At 36.5% G+C, this 25,021-nt stretch overlaps 2 protein-coding genes across 3 annotated transcripts in view; one reads left to right on the forward strand and one right to left on the reverse strand.

Annotated features, from left to right (window-relative positions):
• Sytbeta (Synaptotagmin beta) overlaps positions 1-25,021 on the reverse strand; it is a 49,034-nt gene that overhangs the window by 4,082 nt on the left and 19,931 nt on the right. The window contains exons 1-3 of one of the 2 annotated variants that reach the window (XM_020942393.2): positions 21,331-21,744; positions 360-849; positions 15-278 (exon numbers count right to left, since the gene is read on the reverse strand). In XM_020942393.2, the coding sequence (XP_020798052.1) occupies positions 15-278; positions 360-749 (654 nt within the window). In that variant the 5' untranslated portion in view covers positions 750-849; positions 21,331-21,744. Of the gene's footprint in view, positions 1-14; positions 279-359; positions 850-21,330; positions 21,745-25,021 lie in introns of those variants that run through there. The other variant, XM_086827400.1, reaches the window with a different exon arrangement.
• Positions 4,710-5,332, forward strand: LOC110176161 (uncharacterized). The gene is made up of 2 exons (XM_020942399.2): positions 4,710-5,021; positions 5,092-5,332. Exons 1-2 carry the CDS (start codon positions 4,835-4,837, stop codon positions 5,181-5,183), a joined length of 279 nt encoding a protein of 92 aa, XP_020798058.2. The 5' UTR covers positions 4,710-4,834; the 3' UTR covers positions 5,184-5,332.

A 25,021-nucleotide genomic window follows, 5' to 3' on the forward strand; every position in this document is an offset into this window, starting at 1 on the left:
AGAATCCTATTTACCGAATGCCTGGATGGAGCACTATCCACGCTGCTCTGGCTGGAGATGGACGGTGTGCGTTGGAGGCGCGGCGGAAAGGATCGGCTCTGGTGATGCAAATGCAATGGACTGTGGAACACCTCGGCTGGACCACGTAATATATCCGTACCAGTGGCCGAAACGGCACCCATGTGATGATGATGATGATTCATACCCAAACCGCCATGCATGCCATGCATATGGGTGGCCGGCTGAATGGGCTGGCACTCCTTGGCAATGGCCACCTCCTGCAGAGAGGAGTAAAGAGAGCAAAAGTACTCATTAGTAGTCTCCGCCTAGGGGGGATTCCCCTGTGCCGCTATAAGAACCTCCGAATCCGTGGGCAAATCACAGCTATCGCTGACACTACCGGCCGAAACGCTGCCAATGCCGCTGGTGGTCGATGTAACCGATGATGCCGATGGCGGCGGTGTCATCGGCTGTGGCGGCGGTGTGGTGGAGCTACCCGTGATCCCATCTCCCGTGGGCAGGATGTGCACCAAACCTGGTAGCCCGGTACCATTACCACCCACGCCCACCGCGGTCGTTGTGCCCGAGGTACCGCTTCCGCTCCCACTGCCACCGGGAGTACTCTCATCTGCCGAATTCCGGTCGAGCGTGACCCGACGCACTGCTCCCACACGCTCCTTGGCCATCCGGGACCAGGACTCGATGCGCTTGTGGGCCAGCCAACAGGCTGCCGGACCCAGGCCGCTCATCTTTTACCCAATTACTTGACGGGGGGTTGGGTTGGGTTTTTGGGGCTGTGGCTATGCGAGAGTGCTCCTTTTTACTTTATTTTATATTATTTTATTTTATCTGCAGGAGAAGAAAGGAGATGCTGTTGCTTGGCTACCTTTCGGAACAATTTTGTGGGGAAAAAAAGGAACCATTGCTTCAATGCTCTTTGCTTTCTTTACACTTGGGGAAAAAAGTATGAATAACTCTTTAAGGGTTTAGTTATTTAAGGGAATTCTATTAACAAAAAAGCAGAGACTTTCAATCAACAACAAGAGAAAAGGGAGTTATAAACAAAATAAACAAAATTATATAAAATTCTTAAATAAAATACCACGAATTTAATTTTTATGGTAAACTTGAAACCAGCACCTCATATTTTTTAATAAATCATAAGCTTAATATCTTACGATCTATATATTTATTTATAAAAATATAAAATCAGCAAGACTCAGAAACAACCTAACTGAATATGGTTTTAAACCCTTCAAAATCAACCATAATTTTCCTTCAAAAATCCCTCTTACAATTTCCAAACTCTCTTACAAATAAATCCCGAATTTAAGCAATCAAAAATCCCCAAGTGTTTTTCCCAGTGCACCCACACAATTGACCGCTGTTAATCCGCTTAGGCAAATACACTCACACGCCATTGGATTTGTGCTAACCACCAGAGAGGAAATGAGGAAAATGGACAGGATGAGGATGAGGATGAGATGATTGGAAGCCGGGCCACGAGTGCGGTTTCAGTTTGAACTGGCCTTGAACTGGCCATTAATTATGATTCAAATTTTGACTGCACATCTCCCCAAAAAGGAAAAACAATCCGCATTTTGGACAAGTTATTTTTGAACTTTTTTTCCAGAAACATTTTCTCTTCCGAAAATGAAAAGAGCTGTATCATCCTGATACTGGTGACGCACTTTGCGGTTCGATGGTCACTAGTTAGCCCGCTCAGGCAGATCCTTTTTTGAGCAATTGAATGGACCACAAGGACCACAGAAAGTTGGAAGTGTATAGCGCTATGGCAACTGCACTAACGAACATTGTGCGTCAGAGCTGCTAATCAGAGCTCCTAAGTAGTTTCTGTCGTCATCACAATGGTGTCAAGGTGCTGTTCTAAGCGGATAAAGGACTAATTATCCGGCAAGGAAAGTCCTGGGAAAATGTGGGGGAAAAAGAATAGAGAAAAGTTGTTGGTATTTATTCCAATTTGACTAAATATAGCTTCCAAAATTATTTGGAGGTCTACAAAGTAATTTAACACTTTGAAAGGATATTTCTTACAAAGTTAGCAGCTTCTCTTAGTAAAATTATAAATAAATTCCAAGAATCTATTTCTAGCATCTGTATCTTCCTTTCATGGTATCCTTTGGAGAAGTCTTTAAAGTCAAGCAACTAAAAACTAAGAAAAGCTAACAACTGCTTGGCTGATGATGCTAATGAAAGTTTTATTTTAACCGCTTTCTCGTGAAAAACTTTAACCAACTTTTGGTTAATATCAGACCAGAATATCTTGCTTAGCCAACAATCCTATAAATATGCAGAGAAACCTGCCCACGTATCATGAATATGCAGACGAGGCATTCTACCGGCAAAACCTCACAATTCCCCAGCGGGCGATTTATCTTGCAGCAAGCACCTCTCTCTATATGTCCTTTTGCATTCCCTATCATCCTCAGCCACATCCTCAGACCCATCCTCATCCTCATCCACTTAAACTCCCCGAAATTCCACAATTTTTTCGTTACGCAGCGTGGCGAAAGAGCGAAATGCGTATTCATTCGGTATTCGTACACGCCCAAGTGCCGTTAAATAGAGGGAATCCCAAGGATACACCCTATGGAGTATAGGAGAAATGCAGGAGAGCAAGGACATCAGCTGAGGGGTGGTGGTTGTTCAATACAAAAGTAAACAAAAAACTTATTTTTCAAGTATTAAATAAATTAAATGAAATTAAGCACGTGTAGCGAATGACATCAAAACATGGCAACAAACTGAATGGGAGAAAGCGAGAAGGATACTCAGGAGGAAAAATCAAGGACCAACCCTCAAATTAGTTTGGGATAATAAAAATGTGCTCGGTCAAAGAAAAAATGTTGTCCGGTGTGTCCCTAATGTGCTTGTGTGTGTGTATATGTCCTAGATCTTCTAAAAGGATTTTTATTGATTTCGTAACATTACTCCAAGTTATTCATCACTTTCATTGCTGAGAGTGTCGCCAATTTGACTGGAGGTCCTGACAAGGATGTAGAAGCAGATGTTGAAGAAATATTTAACATTGTTTACAAGTAGTTTCGAAGGGGTTAATGTTTTGTTGATTTCTTTGGGTGTGTATTTGATATAATAACTTGCTTAAAAAGTAACTAAAAATTGGGTTAAACTTTAAGGTATCTTATGAACAATTAAGTAAATAAAATATGCTTTAATCAAGGGTATATTTAAAGGTGTACCCCTAATATTATATTTAATTAGATAGTAAAACCTAAAACTCTAAACAAAATTGAGGGTGTTCCCTTTTTTCTATTTTTTCAAACCCAAAACTACCTGAACAAAGAGATAATTAAATCCAGCACAAGTATTAAAATCTCTCCCCTAACATGTGCCACACTTAAATTAGAGTGTGAAATTAATACCTGAGATTAAAATTTGTCACAAGCTCTTTTGGGAAAATTCTCTACTATAAAATATACTATATATTCCACCCATAAATGGCAACATAAACTTATAATTTTGGGTGTTGAGTTGATCACTCTAATCCCCTGTCCTGCAAAAATATCAACACTAATTCCATTGAAATGCAACCAACCGCACCGTTGCTAATTGACACCTATGTAAACTGCAATCAAAGCGACAAACAGCCAAGCCCACACTTTCTCACCCCGAAATATATATAAATAGAAAATGAGCGAAAAATCCCAGTGAAAATACCCAAAAAAAAAGAAATAGGAAAACCAAACTGAAAGCGGTTCAAAGGCAGCCGCACCCTGAAAAGGTGCTGCTTGCAACCTATCATCATTGCAACAACCCCCCAAACTCTCAGGATAGATAAATATATGAAAATGAAATTTTCCAGCTTGTTTGATATTTTACTGTATCATTGATTAATGGGATTTTCATCGCTATTTTCCCTCTGAATGCTAGAGCATTTCCACTTCGTTGTGCAACGCGAACCCAACTTTTAACTTTGCTTCTACGCTGCTCGCAGGATTTTCCCCGAAACTCACACACACACTGAAGCTTTCGTTGGATTTTCCTGCTCTTGACTGTCAGTTATGAGCTTGCCTCACTAAGTGCTAAAACATTGGCTATGAACGTGTATATATATGAAATTATATATAAACACGATAAAGCTCTCAAGTCAGCTCAGCTCAGACGATTCTGACATACTTCAAAAGATGTTGCCTTAAACTAAAAATTGCCCAGAACATCCTTGAGATACTCATAGATTTTTTTGTAAAACGATAGATACATAGAAAGAAGCAAGGAAACCAAATATAAGAAGCTTTAATTGTACCAAGGATTTTAAAGAAGGGGATTTTTGAGAGGGAAAACGAGAAGATTATGAAGTTTAGGGAAGGTAGATACTGACACAGAAGGTTTTATAGTGGAAAATTAATAGATTCTTATTAAAAAATATTTCTATAAATATGTTCCCTTGATTTAACATCAGTTCCTCAAGTATAGCTTCAACTCAAATTTACTTAAAAATAAACTCAATTTTCCATATTTCATGTACAATCTAGTTATGCATAAAAGTTAAGCTCAATTCTGATTCAACTTTTTCGATTAAAATGCTTGCATTTCGGTGGCCAAAGTGCATCGTAATCCTGCCGCATTCTAATTAGTTGCTCAAAGTCATTACAAACTTGTTGCTGCTGGCAGTGGAAAATATATATATGTGCATGTTCTTGGCATGTGGAAACTTCTGGGGAAAACTTTCGATTAGCAGGCTGTGTGAGTTGTACTCAATCGTTCTCAGCCTCGATTACTCTCTCGTTCGACATCATTTCAAAATTGTTTTTTTAGTTGAAATCTTAATTCCTTTAAAAAAAAAGCCCCTGCCATGGTTGCCCGCCTCATCATGGGCATCCTGCTGTGGGGCGAGCACATCCTGCCCAGAACCAACTTGCTCCATCAATCACTGATTCCTGTGATTCCTGTCCGGGGAATGGCCAAAAGGAAGGGCCACAGCACCGAGAAGGGCAAGAATTTTTGTGAGAGGAATCGGTTCCTTGGTGGCTGCTTTCAAAGTAAGTTGCCAAAACACTCATTAAAGTGCTACCATTTCCATTTTCCACATATCTTCCGATCTTCTTCAAGGGAAAGAACCTTATAGAAGGGAGCAGAAGAAGCCAAAGGGAAAGCGCTGTCGAGATCCTTGCAAGGATGGAGCCTGTCGCCCCAGCAAATAAATTGTAAAAACTAAAAATTATCATGTATTAACTAACAACTTTTGGATTCCATTTACATATGTTGAAATTTGTGAACTTTCATTTGGCAAGAAAAGCTTGAAAACAAAATAAGTTCGATTCAACATATTAAAAAAGAATTTCAAAGAAAATTACACTTGTTTCAGTTAACTTATATATATTTATATGTATTTAAAAAAAACTGAAAGCATGCATTGGGACTCTCAAATATAATTAACTATATCGATATAGTATAAAAAGAAGCAGTCTTCTATATACTCTCACTCTTATATATGTAAGTCGGAACGGAATTAGTAAGTATCTTTCAACAGTAAGTAACACTGAACAGTAAGTATCTATGACCAGTAAGTATGTATGATCAGTTTCTAACTTTGAACACTAATAAACAATGACTTGCAACTTTTGTAACACAACACATATCTGAGACTAGGCCGGTAGAAGGCACTTCGTTCCGGGGATGTTAGAACTAGTTGGGAATCATATGCCACATGTGCAAGATTTGTTTTGAAACAAATTTAAGCTATTTGAATAAAACTATGGAGTTATTCTTCTATATAATTTGACTAGTATATAAATCGAATCATGCCGAATCGGTGTACTATATATGTATATACATATATATAGCTGACATAGGAACAATCGGACGATTTATAGAACTATGATCAGTAATTAACTATGGGAAGTAATTAACTCTGAACAGTGAGTATCTATGACCAGTAAGTAACTATGATCATTAAGTTAAGATGATCATTAAGTATGTGTGACCAGTAAGTATCAGTTACTAAGTTTGAACACTAATAAACAATGACTTGCAACTTTTCTAACACAACACATTTTTGAGACTTGGCCGGCAGAAGGCCCTTCGTTCCGGGGATGTTAGAAATAGTTGGGAATCATATGTTCAGATGTGCGAGATTTGTATGAGCACTAAGTAACTATAATCAGTAAGTATCAATTAACATTAAGTACCTATGATCAGTAAGTAACTCTGATCAGTAAGTATAAATGAACATTAAGTAACTCTGAACAGTAAGTATCTATGACCTATAAGTAACTATGATCAGTAAGTATCTATGACCAGTAAGTAACTATGATCAATAAGTATCTATGACCTGTAAGTATGTATGATCAGTTACTAACTTTGAACACTAATAAACAATGACTTGCAACTTTTGTAACACAACACACATCTGAGACAAGGCCGGCAGAAGTCACTTCGTTCCGGGGATGTTAGAACCAGTTGGGAATCATATACACAGATGTGCGAGATTAATTTTGGAACAAATTTAAGAGCAAGCTATTTGAATGAAACTATGAGTTATTCTTCTATATAATTTTACTATTATATAAGTCGGAGTATGGCGAATCGGTGGACTATATATACATGTATAGAGCTGCCATAAGAACAATCGGAAAATTGTAAGGAAAAATATTATAACTTTTCCAGTTTTCAACAGATTATCATCAAATTTTTGGTGTACTATTGAATTGATATATGAATTAGGTTATCTCCTCTCCGACATATATTTTAAAAATATATATCTATATATATAAAAATGCTCTGTTCGTGTCTACATCCTTCATAGACTCGAAAAGTTCTGAACCGTTTAAGCCCAAATTTTTACACAACATGCGTTGAGGTTCCAGCTCGGTTATTGACTACTTTTGATGTTGATAGCTTATCTGCGGTGGCGAATATATCTATTTTTTTAGCGTTTCCAAGTGCCCCTACTGCTGCGCCATCTACAGGCAGCCAGCTGAATCAAAGCATTTCCTGTCAAACATTCAAAACATATTGAAAGAAGAAACTTGAAAAGTTCTGAACCGTTTATGCCCAAATTTTTAGAGAAGATGCGTTGAGGTTCCAGCTCGGTTATTGACTACTTTTGATGTTGATAGCTTATCTGCGGTTGCGAATATATCTATTTTTTTAGCGTTTCTCCGTGCCCCTACTGCTGCGCCCTCTACAAGCAAATCAAAGCATTTCCTGTCAAACATTAAAAACATATTGAAAGAAGAAATTGGAGATACAAATTTTATTTTTTGTTCAGGTTCAGTAAGAAACGAAGTCATGCCACCAAAGAAGTCGAGATTGGGTCGTCGTATTCGCAATACAGAAGCAAAAAGACGTAAGATTACGAATATGCCTGACGAAGAACGGGCCTCCATCCGAGAGACGCGGCTGCGCGATGAACTTTTACTCATACAGGTTAATGGTTCGGAGGACCGATTGCAATCATATATTGAAATGTCGTCAGTTGTTTCATCAGTACATTGTCGATATGTATGCAAAAATTTAAACGTTTGCTGTTCCTCCGATTGAATCAGAAGAAACTTCGGTCCGAGGAATATATCCATTTGCGGGATGCTGTGATGAATGACCGTAATACAACCAACGTTGGAAAGCTCACGATTTTGCCATCCTCATACATAGGTAGTCCGAGCCACATGCATGAATATGCTCAAGATGCCCAGGCATATGTTCGTTGCTACGGCCGTCCAGACTTATTTATCACCTTTATCAGATTGCATGCAATCCAGCTTGGGACGAGATAGTTCAGCTGTTATTTCCTGGACAATCATATAGGGATAGGCATGACATCACAGCCCGTGTTTTTAGACAAAAGCTCAAGTCACTGATGGATTTCATTGTGAAACATGGAGTTTTGGGATCTGAGCGGTGCTGGATGTATTCAGTAGAATGTCAGAAGAGAGGATTGCCGCATGCGCACATACTGATTTGGCTGTATGATAAAATTACTCCAGACGAAATTGACAATGTGATATGCGCTGAGATTCCACGGGCAGAGGTTGATACAGATTTGCATGCAGTTGTCATCAAGAACATGATCCATGGCCCATGTGGTACCCTCAACCGAAGTTCACCATGCATGGTAGACGGGAAGTGTTCCAAGCGATATCCTCGAGCATTTACAGCCAACACCGTAACAGGGGACGATGGATATCCTCTGTATAGAAGACGGTCAACTGAAGATGGAGGGACTTCGGCAACTTTAAACATGAGAATTTGTGATATTGAGGTAGACAATCGTTGGGTGGTTCCATACTCACCACTATTGTCAAAATCATACAAAGTGCACATCAACGTAGAATATTGCAATTCCGTGAAATCGATTAAATATATCTGCAAGTACGTGAATAAAGGCAGCGATATGGCAGTTTTTGGTGTTCAGGCAGAAAATGGGGACAGCAATGCAGTACGAGTTGTCGATGAAATATCTCAATACCAGGCTGGAAGATACGAAAGCAGCAACGAGGTTGCATGGAGAATTTGTTCGTTCCCCATTCATGAACGCTATCCAGCTTTAGTTCACTTGGCAGTCCTTTTGGAGAATGGTCAACGTATCTATTTCACAGAAAGAAATGTGCAAGAAAGAGTCCTGAATCCGCCAGCGACAACTCTGACTGCCTTCTTCACCTTATGCCAGGAAGATGATTTTGCCGGAACATTGATGTATTCAGAAGTGCCCTCTTAACTACAATATGCCACAGAGAAACGTGGCAGGGTACAGCTAGTATTTTATATATTATAAATTATTCAAATACTGAACAATTCTACCTCCCAAGAAGTTATATATTTTCCCAACTTAATTTCAAAACAAATTCCCCCTGAAAGTTGGTAAAGTTTGCTGCACTTTTCTCGATAAATTTTTAGGTGTACTTAGTGGCTCTTTTGCATGTGTGGGCGTTATCTGTATCTGAGTGTGCAGTGGCACACATCCGAGTTACCGGTATAATGTATCTATGCAAACAAAAGATACGTAAGGTAGTACGGTGAAAAACGCTCAGCATCTGTTGACACCTGTTCTCACCCAGGACTCTGTCTGCTGCCCACCTTTGTGGCTGTCATCGGCAGGCAGGTTCTGCGTTCCGTCTAAAGCTGCCATTGTGCGGTGCATACATTTTAATCCTATTAGCACAATAGTTACTGTTATTTCATATTGCTGTAATTTTTCTAGATTGCTCTCCCTGCCACAGACACGCCAGCAATGAGAAAAGAAAAAAAACTGAGACACACACAAAACCAACAACGCCTGTCACTCCAATCGAGCGATGTCCTTGAGCTTGACCACCATCGCCAACGCCACCCCCAAAGTCCAAGGCCAAGCCAAAGCCATTCCCACACCCACACACACACACACACCTCTGGGAAATGGAAGGAAAATGGGAAATGCAAAATGCGAAATGGAAATTGTCATCGCCATTTGTTGTTTCTGTTTCAGTTTTAGTTTCAGTTTTGAGCTACTTGTTTTTTTTTTATTGTATGCACAAATATCCTGTGGTGTTGACTGCTTTGGATGTCCTGGCCAGGATATTTAGGTGCGGTCTGCCACAGTCTTCGAATTCGCAGAAAGCTTCTCTGCGTGTTTCGTTCAGGTGCAAAAGGCTTCAACTTCAGCCGCTTAAATGCTGGACAAAGCGAGGACATTGGAAAAGTGGAAAAGTGGCCACAGATGGTCAGTGACGACGACGAAGATGGGGCCAAGGATTTCACTCGAAATGAAAAAAGGTTTTCGTATTCCTGAGTACGGATTTACACGGGGCTCATTTGAATTCCAAAGTGAGTGAGGGATGAAAGACCTAAAGTGCTTCTATAGCTCTTCAACCTGTGGGTTTTAATGTTTAAGCACTTTGTTAAAAAACTAACTATTTTTAGCGAAAGCCTGGGATGTTGAAGGATTTTTTGGGAATGAAAACAATACAAAAGAGATGTTTGAGTGATATTTTTGGGAAATATTATTTGAAGGAAGTCGAAACCCATTTATATTATTGGTATCAGATGATGTTAGAGGCTGTTTTAATAATGATATTTATTTATTAGATTTTTAAGGGAGGATTCGAAGTTTAAAATATCAAGAAAAAGGTGGAATTAATTCCAAATTGGAAACCTTTTTGTTTTATTTTATTTTAGGTTAATAAATCTGCATATTAAGCAAAAGCGTTTTTATCAAATTTGATTTTTTGGATATTTCATATTTTTTTTAAATTGTCTAAAACTTTTTAAATATTTTTTCTCAACATTTTATTGTTTCTATATTAATTTATAAACGATTCAGGGCAATATTTAGCTTTTGAACATTATATAATGCTAAAAAGACTTTGACTATGAGCATTTTTTAAATCGATTTTTATTTATATAATTTTTGTGGAATATCAAAATTTCAAAAAATATATAACTTAGCCAAAAAAGCATTAATTTTAATTTTGATAACTCTTCTGTGCTAGTTTTTAGACTGTTAAAAAATCTGCATACTCAATTTAATATTTTAGAAAATTTGTTTTTTTAATTTTTGAAAATTTCAAAAGTGTAAATATAGCAAGGGAAATTTCTAAAAAAAAATTCAAAAATTTATTTTTTGACCAGAAATGGCTAGACCGATTCCGCTTCTACTGCTGATCAAGAATATATATGCTTTATAGGGTCGGAAATGACTCCTTCACTTTATTGTAAACTTCTCATTAAAAGTAAAATACTCTTCTAAAGTATATAAACGACTTTTAATGCATTTTTAAGTTGCTAAAATTTATGCTTAACTAAAACTTTTCTCCCTAACATAACAGCTGTCCACTAAGTTGCTTATTTATTTCAGTTTACTTTAAACTTTGGTAAATGAGCTATGTTCCTGGCGCAAACTTTATAAACTGACATGTGTCCGTTTGCCAGAAACTACTGACGAACTCATTAGGATCACGGGTAAGGCCAGCCGAAAGGATAATCTAGTTACCAACAAACAAAAAAATAAAATAAAAATGAGAACAATTAACAATCAAATTAGGTATGCAAACGACTTTATTGTAGTTTTGAACAAAAGCCAAAACAATCGGCCGGGATAACTTTTGACACACGTCGTCTAAGCCGTAATGTGAGCCAGGGCCAAAAAAAAAGGAGGATATGAAGACTTGGCAAATCCCTGGACAAGGATGCCGGAATCAGGAATCAGGAACAAGGAACAAGGAACAAGCGATCTCCCGGCAGCGAACAAATGAACAGCAAACACACACAATAAGATTTCCGCTGCATAAGTCCTTTGTAATCTCATTTAAATAATTGCGGCCAACAAAGTGGAAGTGAGAGGAGCAATGTCTGCTTGCCGGCAGACAAAAGCCAAATCCGCAAAATCTCAGCTTCTAGCCGAAACGGAAGGACGAATGGACGAACTGTCGGGGCAGTCAGCCATTTCAAACGTGGCCGGAAATTAAAATGTAAAACAGCAGCTCATTATACGCTCACCTACACACGCTCACACACAAAAAGGACATCGAGTGAGGGAGATGGCGAAGGACTTGGCTTACACTGCACAATGGTAACGGTAATTCATCTTGCACTTTTTTTTGTGGCTTTAAGGAAATTAGGTTGCCCATGCACTTTATGATCCTTGCCACGCAATTTGTGCTGCCTGGACATTTATGGGGCAACTCCATTTTGTGTGCACTCTACGGGTTAACTGGAAAATGGGGAAATGCGAAATGGGAAATGGGAAATGGGAAATGGGTAACTGGTAACTGGTAACTGGAAACTGCCAACTGGCATGCCAACTTTGTACAATGTCCTTGGTTGCACTTTATTGGCCGCCCTCGCATAAAACTAGTCTTTATGGCAGCACCTTAAAACAGAAAAAAAAACATCTAAAGGACACGAAACTGGGCTCCGATTACGACTCGGAACCATTCGAGGAATGTTAAATGTACTAGAAAGTGCAATAAAAGTATGGAATAAGGATACTAATTTGCACTAAATCTGTTTTTATTATAAATATAAAGAACATATAATAATTCCTCTTTATTTCTCATTAAAAACCAAAAGTTAAAAGCGCATTAAAAGGTTATTTTAACATTTAAAACCTGTACAATATTTGCAACAAATTTTTCTTAGGAAAACCACTCCTTTAAGAACCATTTCCCGCAAGGATTTTCAACAGTTTCGCTCACATATTGTCGAAAGGAAATCAGTGGGGGAAATGGCGCAGTTATTGTGTGGCAAGATCCAACACTTGTCCCGGGACAAGGGAAAACTGCCGATGATAATCCGCTCATCAAACGTCAATACAGCAGCTACCAACGACCGGAGGAGAGGAGCGAAGAGCTCCGGATGCCTGTCTGTCAACTTGTTTACAAAAGCCGAGATGCGAACGAACCACCGAGTCCTGGCCGCAGCGACAGGACATCATCATCTGTAGCCACCCGGAGGCTAGAAATTAATCACCAATACAATGAAAATTGTGCGGCTGCAGTACATCGATTGCACTTAGATGTGGCAGCTTTTCCCGGGTCGTGGTTGTGGTCCTGCTCCTGCTCCCTTACCCGTATCCTTTCTCGATTCATCCTGGTAAATAGCCCTGCGGCCACACGCACACAGTGGCTTACAAAAGGGTTTTGCCTGCCGGAATGTGTTTAATGCTATTTGCTCTATTCTATTCCAGGGTTTTTGTATTTGATCGGGAGCGGGTTGTATTTGGTGTATAAGTTCCATAAAAAATGTTTTCAGATCGGTAAGTTGATTGAGTTCAGGATTAAAGGTGATTATAGAGAGAATAGTGCCACTTGACGGGATTTCCCACATGTGAATGTGAACTGATAATTCTTTTATAATGCGTAGTAATTTTCTAATTGAAGGTTTATAAGTTTATTATAATGTTTAAAGAGTTTTATGATCAGGAGATCGTTAAGATCATTTTATTCATGAAATATAAGTTATTTAAAATGGAATTTATGTATGTTATATTTCTTTAGGTAACTAAGTAATTTTATCCTTTCAAAATCTTCCGAAATAATTTAAACACATATTCTCAACCCAGTTAGTTGTCAAAATCTGTTAGCAAACTTCCTGCTACTTTGCTACCTTCCATTTGTTTTACTATTCCAACAATGTGTGTCGGCCTTCGTTTTGCGGTTTCAATCAAAACAGAATCAGATTCAATATTGCCATAAACAAATAAACAATGTAAGCCGAGAAATGTTTATTGCAAATCGCTGTGCGAAAGGAGCCAAAAATAAGGAAAACAGAGGGAATAAGGGATCAAAAGGAGCCCCGCCAATTTGTCCATTTAACCCTTCGCAAATCAAAAGGACTATTGTCTGGGAGCTGAAACTGCATTGGGATGCATTGACATGATCCGATTTGCCATCCATTCAACCGATGATATATAGAAATGCTGATGGCGATAGAAAATGCATGTTTCTATGCTAGCGAATTATTCGCAAATTCAATCTTGTTAAGGAACTAAGAAAAAGGGGCTTGGGCAAGGACATTCACTGTCTTGAATTCAACCTCCAAGGACCTACACTCATTCCGCGAATATATATGTATCCGATGGCAGAAAACTTTTCTCCAAAGCCCCTTCAAATATTGTGACGTCAATGGCCTCGATGTCGTCTCGGTTCAGCTGTTTATTTGTTGACTTTGCCCCAAAAGAGTTTCAATTAGGCGCAGCATTTTCTCGTTTTCAAAAGTTTTAAATATAAACAAAGCCCATCTAAATTTCGGATGTGTTGTTGGGTTCCCTTTATTTATTATTTCATTTTTTTTTTTGTTTTTAAGGTGATCTCCCAGCACAGCGATAATTTCATTGGGCTAAGCCAACTTACATTTTGTTGGACATTTGATTTTTGACAAGGGAATGACGTTGGGCGGCCATAAACTTTTGGCTTAAACGTGTTTAGGTTTAAATTAAAGCTGAAGGTTGGCGGGGTTTTATTGAAATTAAATCGCTTTGAAAACGTTAAAGGTTTGTATTTCAAGGAATTATTTAATAAAGTTGTTCTCGGAAGCGTAACCTATACTGTTGGTGATTTTATTTATTTAACATTATAATAATTTGTCAAAGCATTCGTATTATGATATATTATAACTATGATCAGTAATTAACTATAATGGGTAAGTAACTCTGAACAGTAAGTATGAATCAACATTAAGTAACTAAGATCAGTAAGAATCAATGAACATTAAATAACTCTGAACAGTAAGTATCTAAGACTAGTAGCTCTGAACAGTAAGTATCTATAACCAGTAAGTATGTATGATCAGTTACTAACTTTGAACACTAATAAACAATGACTTGCAACTTTTGTAACACAACACATATCTGAGACTTGTCCGGTAGAAGGCACTTCGTTCCGGGGATGTTAGAACTAGTTGGGAATCATATGTACAGATGTGCGAGATTTGTATAACCAATAACTAACTATAATCAGTAAGTATCAATTAACATTAAGTAACTATGATCAGTAATTAACTATGAGCGGTAAGTAACTCTGAAGAGTAATTATCTATGGCTAGTAAGTAACTATGATCATTAGGTAACCATGATCATTAGGTAACTATGATCATTAAGTAACCATGATCATTAAGTATCTATGACCAGTACGTATCAGTTACTAACTTTGAACACTAATTAACAATGACTTGCAACTTTTGTAACACAACACATATCTGATACGTGGCCGGTAGAAGGCACTTCGTTCCGGGGATGTTAGAACTAGTTGGGAATCATATGCCACATGTGCGAGATTTGTTTTGAAACAAATTTAAGCTATTTTAATAAAACTATGGAGTTATTCTTCTATATAATTTGACTAGTATATAAATCGGAGCATGCCGAATCGGTGTACTATATATGTATATACATATATATAGCTGACATAGGAACAATCGGACGATTTATAGAACTATGATCAGTAAATAACTATGGGGAGTAATTAACTCTGAACAGTGATTATCTATGACCAGTAAGTATCAATGAACATTAAGTATCTATGACTAGTAAGTAACTCTGAACAGTAAGTATCTATGACCAGTAAGTAACTATAATCAGTAAGTATCTATGACGAGTAAGTATGTATGATCACTTACTAACTTTGAACACTGATAAACAATGACTTGCAACTTTTGTAACAAAACACATATCTGAGTCTAGGCCGGTAGAAGGCACTTCGTTCCGGGGATGTTAGAACTAGTTGGGAATCATATGTACAGATGTGCGAGATTTGTATAACCAATAACTAACTATGATCAGTAAGTATCAATTAACATTAAGTAACTATGATCAGTAATAAACTATGAGCAATAAGTAACTCTGAAGAGTAAGTATCTATGACCAGTAAGTAACTATGATCATTAAGTAACTATGATCATTAAGTAACCATGATCAATAAGTATCTATGACCAGTACGTATCAGTTACTAACTTTGAACACTAATAAACAATGACTTGCAAGTTTTGTAACACAACGCATATCTGATACGTGGCCGGTAGAAGGCACTTCGTTCCGGGGATGTTAGAACTAGTTGGGAATCATATGCCACATGTGCGAGATTTGTTTTGGAACACATTTAAGCTATTTAAATAAAACTATGGAGTTATTCTTCTATATAATTTTACTAGTATATAAATCGGAGCATAACGAATCGGTGGACTATATATATACATATATATAGCTGCCATATGAACAATCGGAAAATTTTAAGAAAGAAAATAATAACATAAAAAAGAAAACCCACAACCATAAATAAACACATTTTCCATAAACTCTCATTAAAAGCAAATATTAGCTTTAATATATAGCATAAATTACATTTTTTTTACCAAACCTTTTTTACCTAATTAAGTGCCATTGAAATGTAGAGTTTTTTCCAACAACATTCTCCTTTTGCCCCACCTGATTGGACATTTCAATTGTCAGTTTCTGATGGACAAATTAATTATTGCCTGAAAAATTTGATTGCCATTTGCCCGGGCAACAGGGCCTCCCTGAACTTTTTGCCCTCCTCCGGGGGATTCCCCCACAACATCAACCTTCCGTACTTCCATCCTGCAAGAAAAAAAAAAGTCCTGACAAATCGATGAGTCGGGTTGTGTGAGGAGTGTGTGAGTCCCAGAATCGTTATCAGGGCATCATTTTTGGCTTTCATCTCTCTGTCGCTGGGATTTCACCTCCTCCGTGACTTTTCCCCCTCATTTTCCCCCTGCTTTCTGGGCTATAAAATATATATATTTTTTGAAAAACTTTCTGCTTCCATAAGCCAGAGTGAGTGCTCGCGATGTGTGCTATGCCGCTGGCTATATGGATTTTAACCGCTGGCTCAGACGCATGGAGTCAGGTTTCAATATCTCGAATGTCGCCGCAAATTGCCTGCGAAAAATCTATTGCAAATTTTTACGTGATTTTTCCTTCGCTTTTATGGAAATTCATTTTGTGGAAATGCTCGTAAAAGTGGAAAGAGTGAAAAAAATCCCTTGCTCTCTTTTATTGCATTCAAACTTTTGTGTTATTCTTTAATTTGATTGCGTGTCTTCTTTTTGTTAATGAAAAACCACGAATAGCCGGTGGATTTTTGTTTATTTCTTTAGCAGAAATGGAAATATTTTTCGCTTTAGCTTTTGCGAGTGAAAGAAATTTGAAAAGTTCTTGAAAAGTTTTGTGATTCCGGGACTCGCAGCCACTATTGATTTTGGTTCAGTGCTTTATACAGTTCCTGGTCTACGTGATTCCATTTCCATTTCGATTTCGATTCCAGTGGGCGGCTTTCACTGGGAGCCATCATGCATCTTAATTGCATTTGCATATTGCACTGACCATAAGTGCATTAAGCCAGGCCCAAACTCCCAGCTGATGTTCCCACACAGCCGCATTCGCATTCGCAGCCACTTCGTCATGGCCATTGTTTATTTATTGCGCTTTTAATTAACTGCCTGTGCTGCTCTGTGTATCTGTGTCAGGATTTTCGCCTCGCCTCAAGGACACCCACCTATTTTACTTTTCACCGCCCCAATGTTTGCCCTTTTTTTTATATGGATGACTTGGATGGCTTGGTAAACAACGCATGCATATTGAAATAGTGAGTTGATAAAGTCTCTGCCTGGAAGTTAATGAAATCAATTCGTGGAAACAGCAGCCAAAGGAAATATAATATAATATCTAATGGTTTTTGCCAACAATTTCTTTGAAATTTAATCACACTATATATTTTAATTAATAATAATAAATAATGTATTTTTTACTCACAAAATTAAATCATGGGAAATTTAAATCAGAGATTAATTCCGAGAAAAAGTTTTGAGTCCTGAAACATTTCCATCAATTATTTATTGCTGCCTGGCTGAAATCTCTTTTATACAACTGTTTAAGCCTTGAATTAAGGGCTTATGAAACAAACAAAAAAATTGCTTGGCATCAGTTTTACAATATTTTTTGTAACGTTTTTTATAGGAAATCGGATCACGTCCAGAGAGTGTGGATATTTGCAGCTATATTTATTTTTATTTTTACATTTCACACCCCTTTTCAGGGCTGTCGGCCATCAAATCAAAATGAACCAACCAACGAAATGTCCAGCGGAAATCAAGTAAACTAATTTAACAGCACAAATACACTCACGAAGAAGGGTTTATAGTATAGTATATAGGAGGAAATACACATACACGTGCAATCATTTGAATAAATCATATAATAAACCCACTTCTTCTACTATGTATATGGAATACACTTGAAAAAAGCCCTGGAAATGAGATTTATGTTTTGAAATTTATATGTATATAAAGAACATTTAAATAGCCCTCTTAAAATGTAAAATAATTTAGTAAAAGGTTGTTTTTGATTTTTCTGCATTATATTAAATAAGCATTCATTTAGCAATCATGCAAGTTTAAAAGAGTGAAATTCTCCTAAGAAGAGCTGCTGAACGCGTACTTTACAGATTTTTAATTGACATTTATTTACATTTGAACAATATGGTGTATTTTTAAAAAATGAAAGAATAAAATAAGCACAACTCAGCTTCAAAAACCATAAATTTTACCTTAAAAAGCTTTCCTATTTTGTTTCTATTCGATTAATAAATCAGCATATTCAATCTTTGCTAGGTTTTGAAGGATTAATAAATCTAGCTTAACCTAGTTAGCTTTATACAAACAGAATAAATTACTTTAACAACTTTCAACTATTTTAATGTTATTTTACTACTTTTACACATTTATTTTTCCCACTGCATTTATGGCCAGTTCCAGCTTGTTGAGCTTTTGGACGGAAATGCATTGGCTAACCAAGAGGGAAATGTGGGAGTAATGCCAAAAAGGGGATGGACCTTATTGTGGGTGGGGCAGGATAACGCAATCAAGTCATACATATGCAATTTGTATGCATGAGCACTCCCAGCCATGAGTGTGAGTGCGAGTATGAGTTTGAGTATGAGTATGAGTGTGCATTCATATCTATGTCTAAGTAATTGCAGAAGCAGAAAGATATTTGGCTTAGAAGCTCGGGAATGCAGCTTCTCGTGCCAAATTGAGATTTACGACTTTCCAGCAAAAGCAGTCAACTGTAAAGTCAAGAAAAAGGCCAAAGAAATAAAGAATATACAAACATGAGATACAAAGCTTGGTCTATTTTTACTACCAAATGGAAGTAATTAAGACTTTAAGTTGAAATATAATAAAAAAAATTTCAAAATCTATATAATACTATATATATCTATATAATAATAGTAATAAGTATAATCTAACAGATTGATATAAAATTAGACAGAAAAATAATGGCATAATAATTCTTCCCCTAAAGAAATTAAGGATTGTAAAGAAATATTCAAGAAAATATTAAAATCGTTTCAGAACTGGTCACAAAAATCTAATAAATATTGCTAAGTCCCTTTATTCAATATAAAATCTCCCCACTTCAGATCATCAAGACTATTTCTCTAGGTTCTATAAATTCTATAATGAGTGCATTATACCCTTCAAAAAAAGGAAAAATCTTAACAAGAGGGAAAACCAACTGCAACTGTTCCTCCTCCTCCACGGACAGCTGAGGATTTCCTTCTTGAAGTCAGCTCCTCCTCCTCCATTTTTATTGTTTGGCCAAATCCTATCTCTCTCTGTGTTTTTTTGGCCCGTGACTCGTTGCAGCCATTTTCGTCCTTCTAATTGTGACAAATTGTGTGGCACATGCAACATGCTACACACACATATGTGTGTGTGCCAACGCGTGTCACACACAACCTTCCTCTCTCTCCCCCGCGGACTGCCATTTATTGTTATCCACAAAATGCTGACATATTTTTCTATTATACGCTCCCTCTCATTGATATAATTTATGGACTCCCAGGCAAGGCAACCATATACATATATGGAGTGCGGCATGGAGTGCTCCCAGCTCCCAGAAGCCTTTCGTGTGCGTTTTTAATGGGAGATGATGAAAGGAGCGAGTGAGTGAGTATGAGTACATATATAGGGATATGAATAAGGATGGAAATAGGAATAGCAACAGGAGCACAAGGATGCTGGGTGAAGCACGTGAATAGCAGCGGGAGCAACAATAACATTTAATAGGCGCAAGGGGGCCAAAAAGGATGTCAGACTAAACATGTCCTGATTTGACTCCTCATTGTGCACGGTGAGAAATTTTAATTCAATCAGATTAATAATAAAAATAATAAATAATTAATGAATAAGTAAAAGAATATATAAGAAAAAATATGAAAAAATAAGAAAATGATTAAATATACGTTGAATTATAGATTATTTGATTAAATTAAACAAACAATACAATCGATCGGAGTTAATTAATGCAGCATTTAAGTAATGTTTCTACGAAATTGAAAGCTTTTATAATAATTCAATTTTTGGGAATTTTTTAATTTATAACAAATAGAAAACCCTATTTTTCGGAAGTTATAATCTTACCAATTTTTGAAATTTTCACATGCTTCGTATTCTGTTAAACCACATTAATAAACTCTGTACATTTAAACATATTTCAAGTTAACTACAGCAATAACTTCACATCATCTTTCATAACTTTTAAATATATAAAAATTCCCTTTTATTTTAAATTAAAAACAGTATCTAAATAATAAATTAACAGCAACAGTAAAAGCTTTAATCGATCTGTAATGGCAACCTAATGTTTTTCTCAATAAATTTCAAATGAGAAACATTAAGAGAAAGTGTTGTGGCATATGCAACATATTGGTTTTTTTACGACCATCTCACACCATTATATATATATATAGGTTATAATATATATACGGTTTTTGTTGTAGTGTAGGAGGGGCTGCCATCATCTCTGGTTAATAGCGAATTTCCCCTGCCACAAAAACCTAAAACAGCTGCTCCATTAACGCTCGCTGACAGAGCGATGGAAGACAATCCCCCTCGCAAAACGAATTTGTGCACTCGCCTGATTCGTTATCTATAAATAATTATATTAACTTTGCTTTTTGCTCTTGACTAGGCCCAAAAAAAAACAAAACAGGGCGAGGACTCCGCCAAAGGACTCATCAGTCAGCGAGGTGCATTTTGGGGCCGCGCCTAGAAGCCTACAAGGACCACAGGGCGCATACGAAATTTTTGTGGCAATTCCTTTGGAAAATAAAATAGCAGAGAGATGGGGGAAAAGCGACAGAAAGGCAGGCGAAAAAAAAAATTACTTATTTATCACCAAAAAATGTTCATAAATAAAATATTAGTTACCATATGCTTGTAAAATATATATATATAAATAGTTAAGGAACTTGATTTCTAAGAAATTCAAATATAAATCTTTACTCTACAAGTATTGTCTAATTTAATTATTTCAAATCAAACATTTCTTTTTAACTTGTTGATTTATGATTTATGTTTTTCCTGATATTCATAATTTTTTTAGGTGCACAACTTTTCTTCGTTTTTTCCAAGCTTTGGGACAACATTTTCAGGTTTTTTGTTTTATTTTTTTCCCCCTGCTTTGACGTGGGGAATTTAATCGAAATTCCAAAGATTTTCTTTCCAATTGCAATTTTTGGCCAACGAATGCCACTTTTCCCACACCTTATGTCCGCCCCACGAAAAACCAAACTAATTAATGCACAATTAACTTTCCATCGCCGGGGGTTCAATTAACTTTTCAATTAGCCCCAAAAGCAAACAAGATGCCAGGACCTCATGAATCTATCTATATGTATATGAATATTTCTAGGATCAAGGCTTTTTGCCCAGCAGCTGCTGACACATTTGATTTGCTATGAAAATTAACAGGTAAATAATAAATGAGACGAGATAAGTTTTTGGCCTCGAAGAAAGTGAGAGAAAGCAGTGAAGCAACAGTTCCCCAAAAAAAGGACTCTCCTCTTTACCTACTTGATATATATTCTCTTTTTTATTTATTTTGTGAGAAACCAAAAGGATTAGAAAGAGCACACTTGGCTTTAAATTTGGTCAACACTTTTCACCCAAATCACTGGGCCATATTGCACGGAACACGCACTTGGCCGCAAATAAGTGTGGCAACAAAGCAACAAAGTGACACTAAACTCAATTGAAAGTTCTGGCTCTTGGTTCCCATTAATTGGCGATTTCGGTTGGTCGCTCGGTTTTGTCGCTTTCGCCCGCTGCGATATCCTTTTCCGCGAGATGTCCTTCGCTTGGGAGCTGTACGCGTGCTACTGATTTTCCATTTTCACGCAGAGCCAACAAGTTGCAAAAAAAAAAGGAACGGAAAATGTGAGCAACTTCATTCGAAAGCGCTTCGTCTTCGGCCTTGCCACCGCCGACAGGGGCAGCAACAACGATGGCGAGTGTTCTAGTGCCCCGAAATTGATGGGAATACACTGTGAGAAATTACTATTATTTAAGGGAAGTTACTTTAAAATTAAATTACTTTAAAAATAAAAATAAATAATCCACTTTATGAGATATAGAAGAAATTATTAAAGGACTTGTTTAAGTTTATGGAAAACCCTTTTTGTCTTTTATAATTTTGGTTGTATTAATCATAATTTACCCTTTTTCTTAATATTTAGGTTACCATCTTATAATTAAATTGTGAAATATTTTCTATTTAATGTCGTTTTATTTTTTAACATTTTTAAAAGACATTTTTGTCAGAAATTAAATTAAGAACACATAGTATTCAAATTAAAAAGTTTTACGAATAGAATTTGGTAAAATCTCTTATAAGCTTAAACTTTTGGAGAAAATATTTGAATAATATTAGTTTTATAAATATTTTTGTAGAGCTTCATAATTAATGTTTTAAATATTTCTCTCAGTGGAGGCAACACCAACATCCTGCTCACATACACACCGCCAAAGAGCGACAGAGAGAAAGGGAGAGCGCGAAGATATCGTAGAAAGCTCCCTATTGGCATTGAATTCTTTCAATGCGAACTTCGAAAGCTTTTTCGCAACTTGTTGCCTTGTCCCTTGTCCAATCAGCTGTTGCTCTCTCGCTCTCTATGTCCTTTTGCCACCATCTCCATTACTCTCCATTTAAAGTGTACACACATTCCAACATTTTTACTGGGGAGTGGTTCGGTCCAAATAAGTAGGCTATAGTTCTTAGAGTTTAGAAGTTATCTCTGCAATTATATAGACCATTGAACTCGGGCCAAGATAAAAGACAAGAACAACAAAAACAACAGCAACTCCAGGAGAAGACCGAGTTCGAAAAAGCTCAGAGTCAGCTTTTAATGGTGTGCATGTGTATGCGACTTCACCTTGAAAGCTTAATCGCCAAAGAGATAAGAAATGTATACATCTGTATTATGTATGTAAGTGTGTGTGTGTTGGTGTGCCAGTGATTCAATTTGTTGAATACTTTTCGGCGTTTTTTCGTCTTAATGACCGGCCATAACTGCGGCTCGAGTTACCCATAAGCGACCTTAATTGACGCACACAAGTGCGCCCCAAAAAAACCCAAACACAAACCGACACAACTTTTTGCTCTCTGCCATTGCACGGTACCCTCACCTCCCTCCCTTTCCCCTCTTCCTTCCTCATCCGCCTTATTTACCTGTTGTCATCTTTGCCCCTGAAAAAAAAGAAGAAAAATTAAGCACAAAAACACGAAGCTACGGCGAAAGGCAAAGCAAAAACAACGACGGTGAAGCCGCTGACATTGAGCAAGCTGCAAAGTAAGTTTACCCATGGCAATGGCATCGAGCTGCTTCTTCCCCTCCTCCCTTCCCCCAGGATTTTCATAGAGATACCCTAGGAAAAGGGTATTTAAGTTCTCAGTACGTCTTATATTTCATTCTTTTTAGAATAAATACGTTTTGAGGGAAGCACTTGTGTAGAATCTAATAGAATTTTTCGAATTTTTGAAAAGATATATATAGCATAATGCAATATATCCTAAGATAAATATTATAAACTAAATAACCTAATTTTTTGACAATTTTTATTATTTTTTGAAAAATGAATTTAATATTTTACAGATTAAAAATTGAAGTATATATGTATTTTGGCAATCATTATCTTTTTGGACCAAAAAATCTTAAATATATGTACGCTAAGGACATTAAATCAATATTTTTAAATACTATTTTTTTGGGTAAATCAATATATTTCAAATATCATAACTAATCTAAAAATGATTTGATTTCAATTTGGAAAACTTTCCTTTGTTAGTTTTAAGAGGGCTAACATATCTGTATACTAAGTTTTACAATTTAAAAAATTTCCACATTTGAATAAATTTTGACAATTTTAACGATGAAAACCCCTTATAAAATTTTGACAAAATTTCGAAAAATTTATTTTTTCACCGGACATGGCTAGAAAGACTCGGCTGTTGATGCTAATCAAGAATTTATATGGTTTCTAGGGTCGGAAATTAATAGTTTGTCAGCTTTTTACAGATATAAAGAAAAGTGTATAAATGTATACATTTCTGTAATATTTTGAATACTATAGAGGATCGTTTTATAGAATATTTTATATACGCCTTCTTAAAGTAACCATAGGTTGTTTAAGATTATTAAAAAAATCCTAGATTATTTTTTTTTCTACTCAAATGAATGTAAACACACCCTTTATAATAAAATTCCTTAAACTAAAAACACATATCCCCATAAAGTTCAATTGAAATTCCCTCTCAAATTCAATATTCCTTGATTTCTAGTGAATTTTTTCCCACCCTGCCACACCTTAAAGGGTATCCCTGTTGTCCCTTTGCGAATCCTGCCATGGCCCTGACCATCTAGCTTTGCATTGTGTTTGCAGCAGACAAACACACCGCATATAGCACGGAATAGTGTTGTTGTCCCTAAATGTGCGCATATATTTATGCTTATAAGTCAGTGTGTCTGTGGATACTTTATGTGGACAGGAAACTTTTCAGGCAGACGCACTTCAAGTCGCAGCAGGGCGGGTCGGACAAAGGCAAAGGACTCTGGACTCAGACGTGTACAGACGACTCGTCGTTGGGCTTCTCTTCAACGCAGGATATTCACATAGAAACAGGCAGGTAGAGGGGCGTGGCAAATACAAAAAAAAAGAGGCGTGTTTTTTGGGTAGGAAAAAAAATATGGAAGCGATTGCCGAAAACTTTTAAAGTTATTTATAAGATAGACATTACAACAGGATGTGCCACAGGGCTTAAGACAAGTTTTAAGTATTGTATTGTTGTGAGGAAAAAGTTAATGATTGAATGGAATTAATTTTTGTATATGTTTGTTATATTTTTATTTGTCTTTAAATTGAATAAAGCTACTTTAAAGTTGGTAGTAGTTTTTATTTTGCAATACAATTATAGATTTATATCATTTAATTTAAAAGAAATGGTATTTTATATGGTTTGTTCTTCGAAATCTATCAAAAGTACTGAAGAAACTTATTAAATATTATCTTTCTTGAAGTATTTTCTTCTTTGTTGTTTTTATTTTAATCCTAAAACTCAGAATCTATTCTATAAATTTATATAATGGCTGATTTAAAAGGACATAAGCTATATACATATACTGCAGGTATTTTATTTGTAGAATTCTATCAAGAGTCCTGAAGAAACTTAGTTAATTTTATACTTTTTAAAGTATTTTTTCTTTAGAAT

This window comes from Drosophila serrata, unplaced genomic scaffold (assembly GCF_035046125.1).
Source record: "Drosophila serrata isolate PLE 108 unplaced genomic scaffold, ASM3504612v1 contig_167, whole genome shotgun sequence".
In the NCBI taxonomy this organism is placed as follows: domain Eukaryota; kingdom Metazoa; phylum Arthropoda; class Insecta; order Diptera; family Drosophilidae; genus Drosophila; species Drosophila serrata.